This window comes from Pongo abelii, chromosome X (assembly GCF_028885655.2).
Source record: "Pongo abelii isolate AG06213 chromosome X, NHGRI_mPonAbe1-v2.0_pri, whole genome shotgun sequence".
Taxonomy (NCBI): Eukaryota; Metazoa; Chordata; class Mammalia; order Primates; family Hominidae; genus Pongo; species Pongo abelii.
Window position 1 is genome coordinate 75,225,563 of NC_072008.2, and position 14,381 is coordinate 75,239,943.

Genomic DNA, 14,381 nt, shown 5'->3' on the forward strand with positions numbered 1-14,381 from the left:
GTTATTTAGAAGTGTTATGTAGTTTCCAAATGTTTGGAGATTTTTCCAAATGTCTTTTTGTTATTGATTCCAATTTAATTCTAATATGGTCAGAGAACATACTTCGTATGACTTGAATCCTTTTGAACTTATTGAGACTTATTTTATGGCCCAGAGTATGATCAGTCTTAGTAAATGTTCTATGTGTACTTGAGAAGAATGGGTATTCTGCTGTTGTTGGATGGAGTATCTATAGATGTCAATCATGTCAATTTGATTGATTGTGCTGTTAACGTCAGCACAATTCCTTGCTGATTTTCTGCATACTCGTCCTATCAATTATTGAGAAATAGGTATTGAAATCACCAACTATAATTATGAATTTTTTCCTTAGAGTTCTACATTTAGGATTAATTGATCCCTGTATTATTATGAAATGGACTTCTTTATTCTTGGTAATATTCTTTGTTCTAATATCTACTTTGTATGATATTACTGTAGCCCCCTCCAACTTTCTTTTTATTAATGTTAGTATGTTGTTTTTTTTTTTTTGTCATGGTGTATTTAACGTTAACCTATTTGTGCCTTCATTTTTAAGGTGTGTTTCTTTTCTTTTCTCTTTCTTTCTTTCTGTCTTTTTTTTTTTTTTTTTTTTTTGACAAGCTCTTGCTCTGTTGCCCAGGCTGAAGTGCAATAGCACAGTCACAGCTCACTGTAGCCTTAACCTCTTGGGCTCGAATGATTCTACTACTTCATCCTCCCAAGTAGCTCAGACTACAGGCACATGCCACTACGCCTGGCTAATTTTTGTATTTTTTGTAGAGATGGGGTTTCACCATGTTGCTCAGGCTGGTCTCAAACTCCTGGGGTTAAGTGATCCACCTGCCTCAGCCTCCCAAAGTGCTGGGATTACAGGTGTGAGCTACCACACCCAGCCAAGGTGCGGTTCTTATAGGCAGCATATATTTGGGTCTAGCTTTTTTTTTTTTTTTTTTCCATAGACAGGATCTCGCTCTGTTACCCAGGCTGGAGTGCAGTGGCGTGATCATAGTTCACTGTAACCTCGAATGCCTGGACTCAAGTGATTCTCCCATTTCAGTCTCCCGACTAGCTGAGACTACATGCATATACCACCATACCTGGCTAATTTTTCTACTTTTTGTAGAGACAGGGTCTCACTATGTTGCTCAGGCTGGTCTTGAACTATAGGTCTCAAGTGATCCTCCCAAAGTGCTGGGACTACAGGTGTGAGCCACTGTGCCCAGCCATGTCTAGCTTTTTTAATCCAATCTGAAAATCTCTACAACTTAATTGGGGTGTTTAGACCATTTACATTTAATGTGATTATTGATACAGGTAGGTTTGAGCTATCATCTTGCTATTTGTTTTCTATTTGTGTCACCTCTTCTTCATTTTCTTTTTCCTTTTTTGGATCAGTTGAACATTTTTATGATTTATATTATCTTTGTTTACTTGTACATGATTTTGTTTCATGTATTTTGGTGCTTTGTTATTAGGGACGTAAACATTAAGGATTATATTCTATTGAACAATTGGCTCCTTTATCATGGATCCTTTTTATCCCTAGTTTTTTTTTTTAATAGGAATTCTACTTCATCTGATTCTAATATAATCACTCCAGCTTTCTTTTGATTACTATTAGCATGGTATACCTTCATTAAAAGCAGAAATATTCTCAGGGATAGTTACTGTTTTAAAAAGTAAATTTTGGCTGGACATGGTGGCTTACACCTGTAATCCCAGCACTTTGGGAGGCCAAGGTGGGTGGATCACTTGAGGCCAGCAGTTCAAGACCAGCCTGGCCAACATGGTGAAACCCCATCTGTACTAAAAATACAAAAATTACCCAGGTGTGGTGACACGTGCCTGTAATCCCAGCTACTTGGGTGGCTGAGGCACAAGAATTGCTTGAACCTGGGAGGCGGAGGTTGCAGTGAGCTGAGATCACGCCACTGCACTCCAGCCTGGGCAACAGAGCGACACCCTGTCTAAATAAATAAATAAAAAGTGAATTTACTGAATTTTGTTTCCTTTTTTAAAAATCCCATTCATCTACTTTAAAAATTAAAAATGGATATTTATTTCTTAAATAGAATAGATCATAAAATATTCAATTTTTTATTATGTTAAGGGCAAAGGAAAAAAAAGAAGAAAATAAAGAACAGGGCACATAGAAATACTAGGAATCTGGAGAAAGATTTTCTGGAGAAAGCTTCTTTCTTGTGACCTTTTGGCATGTTGCTGTTAAAGGCTCTTTGAGAGGTACTGACATTTTTGGTAAGTGTAGGTATGAATGGATATCACACTTGTAGTTACTTCCAAATGAAGTTAAGTCTGGAGCTGAATCTAGCCCGTGAGCCAGTGATTCCTCATCCCTAACCCAGACATCACTGATTTCTCTTCCAGAATTGGCTTGGAAATGAAATTGAGGTTATGGTCAGTACTGAGGAAGCCAAACGCCATCTGAATGACCTCCTTGAAGATAGAAAGATCCTGGCTCAAGATGTGGCTCAACTCAAAGAAAAAAAGGAATCTGGGGAGAATCCACCTCCTAAACTCCGGGTAAGTACCCTCATGAAAAAATGTTGCCAGTAATCAGACTCTACATTCCCCAGAAATCCTCATAGCTTTGGAGAATTACTTTCCTTTTAGTATTTCACCCTTGTTCCCACTATTATTTACAGAGGCGTACATTCTCCCTTACTGAAGTGCGTGGTCAAGTTTCGGAGTCAGAAGATTCTATTACAAAGCAGATTGAAAGCCTAGAGACTGAAATGGAATTCAGGTAACAGGGACTATCTCTAAGCCATTATAAAAATTTATGCCTGGAATCAAAAATAGAACCTATTAATCTAGTAATTCAAAAGCCTTGTGATGGTGGAAAAACACAAGAAAATAACAATTTTTTTTAAACCAGACACTGTACTAGGTATCTTAGATACATTTTCTTATTCAATCCCTTTGATGCCTTATGAGGTAAGTATCATTCCTCTCATTTGAGAGATCTAAAATTAACTTGGTCATATGGAAGTGGGTTATCAGAACTTATTAACATTAGTGTCACTGAAGTTGGTATACAACCTCCTCGCTGCTAAATTTGACTGGCTTTTTAATAAATCACTGGTTAATTGGTTAATTTTTAAAAGGAAATTCAGCGATCTTAAGAAATTTGCCAAAGGTAATTAACTGGCTAACAAACAACAGAGCTGGGATTCAAAACACACTCTAATTCCAAAGCCCATGCTTTTTACAATACAGCACAATTTTTTCTCTATTTTTTTAACTGATAACTAGAGAGTCAGGCACCATAATTTTTGATGCAGTAGTGTCTCTAAGATGTAGAACCAATAACAGAATTTTAGAGGAACCAAAGAAATGATAATAGAAGAGCAACAACACAGAAGGTGAACTTTAGAGATCATCAAGAAAATAGCTATAACACGGGAAGTAAAGTTGTCATGAGCATTAAATGAAATTAGTAAAGTACTTAGCATATTAGCATATTAGTACTTAGCATATTACAGGTACTCAATGGGCCAGGCACAGTGGCATATTAGAAGTGCTTAGCATATTAGAAGTACTTAGCATAACAGTACTTAGCATATTAGAAGTGCTCAATGGGCCAGGCACAGTGGCTCATGCCTATAATCCCAGCATTTTGGGAGGCTGAGGCGGGTGGATTGCCTGAGGCCAGGAGTTCAAGACCAGCCTGGCCAACATGGTGAAACCCTGTCTCTACTAAAAATACAAAAGAAATTAGGTGGGCATGGTGGTGGGCACCTGTAATCCCAGCTACTCGGGAGGCTGAGGCAGGAGAATCGCTTGAACCCGGGAGGCAGAAGTTGCAGTGAGCCGAGATTGCGCCATTGCACTCCAGCCTGGGCGATAGAGCAAGACTCCATCTCAAAAAAATAGAAAAATGGCCAGGCACGGTGGCTCTCGCCTGTAATCCCGGCACTTTGGGAGGCCGAGGCAGGCAGATCACGAGGTCAGGAGATCGAGACCATCCTGGCTAACACAGTGAAACCCCATCTCTACTAAAAATACAAAAAATTAGCCAGGTGTGGTGGCACGTGCCTGTAGTCCCAGCTACTCAGGAGGCTGAGGCAGGAGAATCACTTGAACCCAGGAGGCAGAGGTTGCAGTGAGCCGAGATCGTGCCACTGCACTCCTGGGCGACAGAGTGAGATTCCATCTCAAAAATGAAAGGCAGACACACAGAAAGAAAGGAAAGGAAAGGAAGGAAAAAGAAAGAGAAAAGAAAGAAAAGAAAAAGCAGGAATAGAAGTGCTCAGTGGAGGCTGCACTTTCTCAGGACCTCTTGAGGCTGTGTTCCCTGTGCCGTGGTCATTCGTATTGGCTCTAAAAAGTAAAAAGAAAAAGAAGTGGTCAATGAATGTTCTTCTGTCCCTCATCTCCTAGCCCTAGACCACAAAATTATGCTACACAGGCTCTTCTAATCATGATTATTTTAAGCAGTTTATGAAATCTAGAAGGAACAGAACCTTGACAGAGATTTTATCGTGTTTTAGGATAATAGAACCTTGGGATCATGTAATCTGGTTTTAGCAATACATACTAACTTTATCTTGGGATATATCTATAAATCACTCAACCTTTGAGTTCCTGCTTTGTGCTACACTGGATGCAGTTGGGATATACAGAAAAAATAGATGACATTGCCCTTGCTCTCAGGTGGAAATAGTATCATTACTCACAGTGGTGTCCTGGAATCATTTGCTAAAATTTCAAGAATGTTGTAAACCATTGTTAGTTTACAATTGATTATGGTGAGAATTTTTACACCACAGAAACTGACAAAAGTTACAAATCAGGGCTGGGGTTTTTGTTTGTTTGTTTGTTTTTGTTTTATGTTTGTTTGTTTTGAGACAGAGTCTCACTCTTGCCCAGGCTGGAGTGCAATGGCACGATCTTGGCTCACTGCAGCCTCTGCCTCCCGGGTTCAAGTGATTCTCATGTCTCAGCCTCCCAAGTAGCTGGAATTACAGACACATGGCACCATGCCTGGCTAATTTTTGTATTTTTAGTAGAGATAGGGTTTCACCATGTTGGCCAGGGTGGTCTCGAACTCCTGGCCTCAAGTGATCGGCCTGCCTTGGCCTCCCAAAGTTCCAGGATTACAGGCGTCAGCCATTGTGCCCAGCCAAGGGCTGACTTTTTAAGTGCTGGTTGTTAAAAATTTACCTACATACCATATGCGTAAGTAAATGATTATGTAAATGTAGGGCTGGTGCCAAGTAGAAGGAATTAGAGGTGAGTTTAGTTAGGAGAACTTTTTTAGAACTGATGAGACTTAAACTAAATTTTGGAATAGATAAGGGACATGAATTGTCAGAGAAGACAGGAAAGGGCCAATGATAGGTGACAACTTTGAAGTGTTGTGCCCCACCTCTTCCAGAAGCCTTCCCTGACTTTTTAATCCCTCACTAATCTTCCTTGTTCTCTAAACTCTTTCAGAACTTATGATACTCAATTATGACATACTGCTGACATGTTATCTTTGTGTTTATTGTTTTATGTTTATTAATTTTGTCATTCTAAAGACAGACTGTAAGCTTGTTGAAGGAAAGGACTCTACATTAGACCAGAGTTTTCAAAGTGTGGGCCACAGATAACTAGGGAGCTCATGAGCCAGTGATCAAAACTATTTTCATAATAATATTAAGGCATTATTTGCCTTTTTTGCTACATTGGAATTTGCACTGAAAATGCAAAAGCCATAGTGGGCTAAAGTGCTGACACCCTAGGCTGAATGGAAGCATTGGCACCAACCTGAACTAGTAGTCATTGTATGCTTCACCATTCCATACTCTCAGGTTTTAAAAAAACAAGCCAGGCTTAATTAAGAGTGGTGTTGCGAAAGCAGTGAAAGTTGTTGATTTTACTAAATCTGGACCCTGGAGTTCATGCCTGTGTTACATCCTGTGTGACGAAACAGGAAGAACACAGAAAGCACTTCTGCTGCATGCTGAATATGATGGTCGTCTCAAGAAAAGCACTGTGCGATTGTTTGAGGTGTGAGCTCAATAGGCCTCTTTTTTCATGGGACATCATTTTTACTTAAATGAACAACTGACAGACAAACTGTGGTTATTAAGACTTGGTTACTTGGCAGACATTTTCTCAAAAAGAATAGAGCAAGCCTGTTGCTTTAAGGAAAACAGCTGACAGTGTTTGTTACCTAAGACAAAATGTGAGCTTTCAAGCAAAATTTGGATTTGGAAAACTTGTATCTGCCACTGTGAACTTGACAGTTTTTCATAACTTTTCTGATAATACCAGTAGTGATATTAACAAGTGTGATTTAAAAAATATATATTTTATAGAATGAAATGTGTTAACATTTGGAAGATCTGCATGACTCTGGACTAATATTGTCCAAATGGCATTTTATAGAATGATGTATTGGTAAATGAGCCATTCAGATTGCAAGATAGACTGATGAATTTTAATATGAGAGAATACAAAAAAGTTTATTAATAAGTTTCAGATTCAACATTGCAACCAACTCTTAAGGAGGTACCGCTTTTTGAGTTTTAGTGTAGTCTTAAAACTATTTGCAGTTATCTGAAAAGGCTATTAAAATACTCCTTTTCCAATCTGCATATTCATGTAAGGCCAGATTGTCTTCATTTACATCAACTAGAACAACATGTCACAAAAGATTGCATACAGAGGGAGACATAAGAATCCAGCTGTCTTCAACTAAGCCAGACATTACAGAGATTTGCAAAAGTGTAAAATAATCCCTTTTCTTACTATTTATTATCTCAGAAAATGCTACTTTTCAGAAAATATGTAATGTATAATAGGTTTATGTTTTTGTTTTTGTTTTTTTGACAGAGTCTCACTCTGTCACCCAAGCTGGAGTGCAATGACGTGATCTCGGCTCACTGCAACCTCCACCTCTTGGGTTCAAGCGATTCTCCTGCCTCAGCCTCCCAAGTAGCTGGGATTACAGGCGCCTGCCACCAGGCCCAGCTAATTTTTTGTATTTTTAGTAGATATGGGGTTTCACCATGTTGGCCAGGCTGGTCTCGCTTCTGACCTCAGGTGATCCACCTGCCTCAACCTCCCAAAGTGCTGGGATTACAGGAGTGAGCCACCGTGCCCCGCCAATAGGTTTATGATTTTTTTTTTTTTTTTGAGACGGAGTCTTGCTCTGTCGCCAGGCTGGAGTGCAGTGGCACAACCTCCAACTTGCTGGTTCAAGCAATTCTCCTGTCTCAGCCTCCCAAGTAGCTGAAATTACAGGCACACGCCACCACCCCCAACTAATTTTTGTATTTTTAGTAGAGACAGGGTTTCACCATGTTGGCCAGGATGGTCTCAATCTCCTGACCTCATAATCTGCCTGCCTCGGCCTCCCAAAGTGCTGGGATTGCAGGCGTGAACTACCTCGCCTGGCCTAGGTTTATGATTTTTAAGTGAATTAATATATTTTTTTTTTTTTTTGAGATGGAGTCTTGCTCTATCTCCCAGGCTGGAGTGCAATGGCACGATCTCTGCTCACTGCAACCTCCACCTCCCGGGTTCAAGCGATTTTCCTGCCTCAGCCTCCCAAGTAGCTGGGATTACAGGCACCTGCCACCACGCCTGGCTAATTTTTGTATTTTTAGTAGAGCCAGGGTTTCACCAAGTTGGCCAGGCTGGTCTCGAACTCCTGACCTCAGGTGATCCACCCACCTCGGCCTCCCAAAGTGCTAGGATTACAGGTGTGAGCCACTGCACCTGGCTAAAATTTTTTTCAGTTGTACTTTCTAATACTATAAATCTCTATAGGTATAACACATGTGAACAGAATGTCCTAGATGTCTTCAATAATTTTTAAGGGTGTAAAGGGGTCCTGAGACCCCAAAATTTGAGAACTACAGTCTTAGATTATTTTCATACCCATCTTCCTTATAGTACCAAACTTATCACTGCATATGAAGCACATGCTGGTATGCTCTTTCTCACTAGACACAGAAGAAATTTGAGAAGAAAGCTATTAATGAAACTGAAATACTGTGTAGACTTTGGTCTAGGACATACTTGATCAGAAAGTACCCGGAAGCTATAACCAGGGTCAGAATATCTAGTCTTCTTAGAAACTTCTCGGTCTTGTGGCAGGCACATCAAGATAACCTCTCACAATGCCAGCCATGGGTATCATTTTGGTACTTCATTGTAGTAGAGCATGTCTACCTGTTTGTTCTTTTGAGCTTTTTCCTTCAAGTCTCCAACCTGAATCTTATCCTTGCATGGGTGGACCATCATGTCACAGTCTGAGCTTATATGGCCTCAAGACAAAGTAACATATTATACTCAATCCACTACAACAAAAGCCTTACTGTGATAAGTCTTTCCAAGTCCCACTTTATGACCCATTTATTTCAACCAGTATTTAATAGAATAAAACCATTTAGATAGTCTCTTAGAGTCCCTTTGTTACAGGATTTGCGATACTGTGTAAAATCCTAACCAGATGACTCAAACATTATTTAAATGATATTTAACTGATAGCTCCATCCATAAAATTATTTGAAGTTTCTCCTCAGAGCTCTTCCCCCTTCTCCTTGATGTTCAGGCTACTTGCAATAAGGCTCACTGTTTCTTTCCCTGAAGGAGTGCTCAGATTGCAGACCTACAGCAGAAGCTGCTGGATGCGGAAAGTGAAGACAGACCAAAACAACGCTGGGAGAATATTGCCACCATTCTGGAAGCCAAGTGTGCCCTGAAATATTTGATTGGAGAGGTAAACATCACTCTAACCAGCAGTTAGGAGGCTGGCTGTGTAGGCTGAAATGGGATGTTAGCCTTGAAATATTGTCAAAGTGTTATTGCCACTTTTCATGGTAGAAACCCCAATAACACTAACATTAGAGAGTTTAGTAGATAAAGGTTGGTGTAAGCAAGTACAGGCCAGTCACTTACAAAAATATAATATGACTCACAAATTGATGCCCGTCGTGACTGGCCTATAGCAAGTGCTGAATGCATGTTAGCTGTTGTTATTAGGAAAGACCAGAATGCCATAGTGGGTCACTGGCTAAACATCAACTGTTATACTGTACTACTTTTTAAAACCCCTATGAGATGTATATTCAAAAATTTAAGATCCAGTCTAGAAAAGGGAAAACCTAAGCATCTTTTGACATATAAAGATTCATTTTAAGGAAAAGCCATCTTTGCTGACCTTAAAATGATATGTCACCTTACATTGTCACAAGAGGAATGAAAATTGATTGCCTCTGGTGATTGAAGCATTTTCACTCAAGACAAGCATACAAACTCCAAACCCACAAGTTTAAACAATGCTACCCTTTATACGTTTTTGTGTTAGCTTAGCAGATTTGTTCTACTAAGGAAATCTTGATCAGTCTTGTGAACACTGGTACTTATGATGTTCACCATCTGGGCTAGTAGTGAATGTAAAACTAGGCCAGTGTAGGATATGTAGCCTGAAGAGCCAGATCTACAGTCTCAGTCTACGAGTTCTAACATGTGAATATAGACATTCTGAAATGGGACATAATTGGCCATAAGGGTGTGTCCTGTGGATTTTGCTTAAAAATTAAGGAAGAACTTCTTAAATATCAGAATTTGTAATTGTCAGATACTGTTCAGATTAGGTTTATTCTTGCCTTGAGGCAGAGCAAGAAATAAAATGGCCTTAGCGGTGGCTTCTAGCCTCAAGATACATGTCTCAGCAGAAATGTGGACTCTTGGCCTGGGAATAGAACAATAGTATATTTACTATTCAGTGTTGGAATCCATATGACATTAAAAAATAAGAATAGACTTGGACATGGAGGAATTTTTCTCAGACCCTTTCAAGAAAGCTGACATTATCCTGCCTGTTGAAAAGGGGAAAGAAAGGTGGTCATTCTTCAGATAAACTGATCTTCTTTTATTCCTTCCAGCTGGTCTCCTCCAAAATACAGGTCAGCAAACTTGAAAGCAGCCTGAAACAGAGCAAGACCAGCTGTGCTGACATGCAGAAGATGCTGTTTGAGGAACGAAATCATTTTGCCGAGATAGAGACAGAGTTACAAGCTGAGCTGGTCAGAATGGAGCAACAGCACCAAGAGAAGGTAAACTCTAGCAAGTCAAGAAGCTATACTGTGAAACTATCATTGCCTTGTATTGTTAGTTTTTTAAAAAAAAGTGGGGATATGAAATTTCTTTAAAAAGTCCACGTGGCCTTTTCTAAATTTTGCAAATAAGAAGAAATCTGAAGCAGAGACGTGACTTGTCTAACTTAATACATACCAGTGACAATGGCTCTTGGTTTCCAACTTAAATATGAATATTAACAATATTAACATGCTGAGAAACAGGCCCGGCGTGGTGGCTCGTGCCTGTAATCCCAGCACTTTGGGAGGCCAAGGCAGGCAGATTGCTTGAGTCCAGGAGAGTGAAACCCCATCTCTACAAAAAATTACAGAAAATTAGCTGAGTGTGATGGCATGCACCTGTGATCCCAGCTACTCATAAGGCTGAAGTGGGAGAATCGCTTGAACCCGTGAGGCAGAGGTTGCTGTGAGCCATGATCATGTCATTGCACTCCAGCCTGGGCAACAGAAAGAAAAAAAAACTATGCTGAGAAACATCCATGCTGTACTTACTACTTCATGCCATGACAGCAAATGAAAACAGTTTACTTCTAAATCACAAGAGAGCAGTCACCTGGATCACTGCTTGAACTAAGTCAAAATTTCTTTTTCCCTTTGGTACCTTTGTTACCACCGTTTGGGTCGTGTCTTTCTCTAGGTGCTGTACCTTCTCAGCCAGCTGCAGCAAAGCCAAATGGCAGAGAAGCAGTTAGAGGAATCAGTCAGTGAAAAGGAACAGCAGCTGCTGAGCACACTGAAGTGTCAGGTATGATCACGAGGGAGAGGTCTCCAGAGATGAGTTTCACAGTACTGACTGAGAATCTTGTCTCATTTAGACCCTTGTACTTGCAGCAGAAAGTAATTAACTACTGGAAAAAGTATTTATAATGGTAGCCTCTACTGCCTTTAGGCCCTATTTGATCAGATTAGGGGTACTTAGAGTGTAGCCATATATAGGAATAACCTCATTTTTGGTACCAAAATGGCAGCACATACTCCATAACAGACTCTGAGGCCTTGTGGTTCTTGGCCTCAACCCTGAGCTCTAAAGAGTTGAGGAAGTGAAATCATCCAGTAGTTACTTAGAATCCTAGGGCCATTCAAACGGTATGAAGAGCTTGTTCTTCTGTGCTGAGACCTGACATATTTGTAAAATGCCTGGGGTCTGAATTTCTTCCAGAGGCTAGGAACACCACACCCTTTAGTAGCATGTTGTAGCACTATTTTAGTCTAACTTAGAATCTTTTTCCTGAACCACCAGTCTGTAGGGTTTCCTTGGCACCTTCCATCTAAGACATAAGCAAACTAGTTAAGGTTGTATGCACGAATCTGGGTGTCTTAGGTGCCAGGTAGTTCAGTCAGGCTTACTAAAGTAGCAAGTAAACTGCCTAGTCAGTGTTGAGAAGGGTAAAGAGAAGCATCTATAGACTTCAAGAAAATAGAGCTAAGTTTCTGCGGGTTTCTTAATCAGCATCCGAATGTGAATAAGGGATATGAAGCTAAGGAATGGAAAAGAATAAGGAAGGCTTTTCAGGCAGAGTCCATGGTTCCTATGAATGTGGTCAGAGCTGCTGGGGAGCATTGGAATGGAAGTGGCATTCAGGGCACCTAGGAACTGGGAATCAGACATTTTTCTGGGTGCCAATGCCTGCTGTGCAAAAACCATCTGCTGCCAGCAACTTGGCAGCAGTATGTTTTCATCTATGTGAGTTGTTTGGTAACCCACATGTAGTGCCCAAAATAACCCCGTATATCACTGCACTATCTGGAAATAGGATGAAGAACTTGAGAAGATGCGAGAAGTGTGTGAGCAAAATCAGCAGCTTCTCCGAGAGAATGAAATCATCAAGCAGGTAATACAGTTTCCCACCCACTTGATAAGCCCTAAGAGACCCCGTTGCTACTGAGGCCAGCTCTTGGGACCAACCCCCATTGTGGTGACTTGGCTCTATTTCATGAGGTCTACATTTAGTTTCCATGTGACGTATGCATTTCAAAGTGGAATAAACATAAGTTTTTAAATTTGCCATTTTCTGAATCTAATATTGTTGATATTGGAAAGTGGGAGTCAATGTACTCTACTATAATCCTGCCTCACCTTACTATGGTTTAACATTGAGCTAGCCTAGGTCTGGTATCTGTTTTAGCTATGAACACTCCCAGAAGCTGCCCTGCATTATATACTTTGTCTCTTCTTTTCAAATAGAAACTGACCCTCCTCCAGGTAGCCAGCAGACAGAAACATCTTCCTAAGGATACCCTTCTATCTCCAGACTCTTCTTTTGAATATGTCCCACCTAAGGTAAAATGATCAGTACCTGTGATACCTTTGCACAGCTTAGGTTTGGGGTGAGTGTGCTAAAATTGCCCTTTATAAGAGGTTGACAGTTAAAATTCCGAAATTCTAGCATCTCACTTTTCTTTGGAGTCCCAGATAAAACTACAGTTCAATCCTAAGGAAAGCAGGCATTCTTACTCCTCAGAAGGCTGACTTTGGGCCATGGATAGTCATTACCTAACACAACTGAGGAGGAGGAACAGGAGAAAAGAGCAATAATGTTCAGCTGTCCATCCAAAGATACTTATCTCATCATATCATGAGTTTCCCTTTCCTCCCTCAGATTGGTCAGCCTCCAATTTCACTGCCTTCAAAGACTCTGCAAAGCCAAAGGCTAAAGCAGAATTTCTTCTGATTGGTAAAGCCAAGTGGGGTGGATTTGAGAGAGTCTGAAATCTTTGCTCTGAGAATATAGCTGGCAACAGCTACTGGGAAGATATGATGCATATATAGTTTTTAATTTTTATGAAATAACTAAACTACTCCAAACCTTTTTTCTTAGCCAAAACCTTCTCGTGTTAAAGAAAAGTTCCTGGAGCAAAGCATGGACATCGAGGATCTAAAATATTGTTCAGAGCATTCTGTGAATGAGCATGAGGATGGTGATGGTGATGGTGATGATGATGAGGGAGATGACGAGGAATGGAAGCCAACAAAATTAGTTAAGGTGTCCAGGAAGAACATCCAAGGGGTAGGAGCCAGCTCTTCAACTTTTTTGTGTGTGTTTTGTTGTTGTTGTTTTTGGAGACAGAGTCTCACTCTGTCGCCCAGGCTGAAGTACAGTGGTGCATTCTCGGCTCACTGCAACCTCTGCCTCCCAAGTTCGAGTAATTCTTGTGTCTCAGCCTCCTGAGTACCTGGGATCACAGGCGTGCGCCACCACACCCAGCTAATTTTGTATTTTTAATACAGACAGCGTTTCACCATGTTGGCCAGGCTGGTCTCGAACTCCTGGCCTCAAGCAATCTGCCTGCCTCAGTCTCCCAAAATGCTGGGATTGCAGGTGTGAGCCACCGTGCCCGGCCTAGCTCTTCAACTTTGTCAGGGGTTCTAATTCTTAGTATTCATTCACTGCCACTGGGAGAGTTTTCTGAATCTAGGAATGTGTTGGCCCCATACCCTTTAGCTATCATTTAGAGGCACTGACTCCACTAAAGGGGGGCTTGTTGGGCCATCTTTGTGTAGAACCTGGGGCTAGTATAGAAGGCTGCTTGAGTGCACAAGTTGGCTCTCTTCTTGTTTTCAGGTTCTTATCAATTTGAATAGGTAATGTTCCATACCATTTCATTGAAGCTGATCCCAAAATGATCATAACAATTCTTCATGTTTTTACAGCACTTTACAGTTTATAAACCATTCTCATATATATTAACACTTTTAATCACCACAAAAAATCCAGTGAAGGGCCGGGCGCAGTGGCTCATGCCTGTAATCCCAGCACTTTGGGAGGCCAAGGCGGGCAGATCACCTGAGGTCGGGAGTTCGAGACCAGCCTGACTAACAGGAAGAAACCTCGTCTCTACTAAAAATACAAAATTAGCTGGGCGTGATGGTGCATGCCTGTAGTCCCAGCTACTCAGGAGGCTGAGACAGGAGAATCACTTGAACCTGGGAGGGTGGAGGTTGTGGTGAGCCGAGATCATGCCATTGCACTCCAGCCTGGGCAACAAGAGTGAGACTCCATCTCAAAAAAAAAAAAAAAAATCCAGTGAGATATTTACTATTTGCATTTTCCAGATGGACCCCCGACCCACAGGAGGGAAATGACCTTGCCCAAGGTCGTAAAACTAATTGACAGTCAGGACTTGAAACCAAATATTCTGACTCCAAGTCCAGTTTGTTTCCCCCACATCATGGTTATGTCAGTAAAAACCATAGACCAGAAGTTGAGTGGGTACTTTATCTTTGCCTAACAGAGTAATTTT

General features: G+C 40.8%; 1 protein-coding gene across 1 annotated transcript in view; it reads left to right on the forward strand.

The window, feature by feature from the left end:
* The window catches only part of KIF4A (kinesin family member 4A), a 122,126-nt gene that overhangs the window by 95,049 nt on the left and 12,696 nt on the right, over positions 1 to 14,381 (forward strand). The window contains exons 21-28 of the mRNA XM_024240573.3: positions 2,407 to 2,562; positions 2,685 to 2,785; positions 8,629 to 8,758; positions 9,927 to 10,097; positions 10,777 to 10,884; positions 11,894 to 11,971; positions 12,325 to 12,420; positions 12,959 to 13,147. Of these exons, the coding sequence (XP_024096341.1) occupies positions 2,407 to 2,562; positions 2,685 to 2,785; positions 8,629 to 8,758; positions 9,927 to 10,097; positions 10,777 to 10,884; positions 11,894 to 11,971; positions 12,325 to 12,420; positions 12,959 to 13,147 (1,029 nt within the window). The remainder of the gene's footprint in view (positions 1 to 2,406; positions 2,563 to 2,684; positions 2,786 to 8,628; positions 8,759 to 9,926; positions 10,098 to 10,776; positions 10,885 to 11,893; positions 11,972 to 12,324; positions 12,421 to 12,958; positions 13,148 to 14,381) is intronic.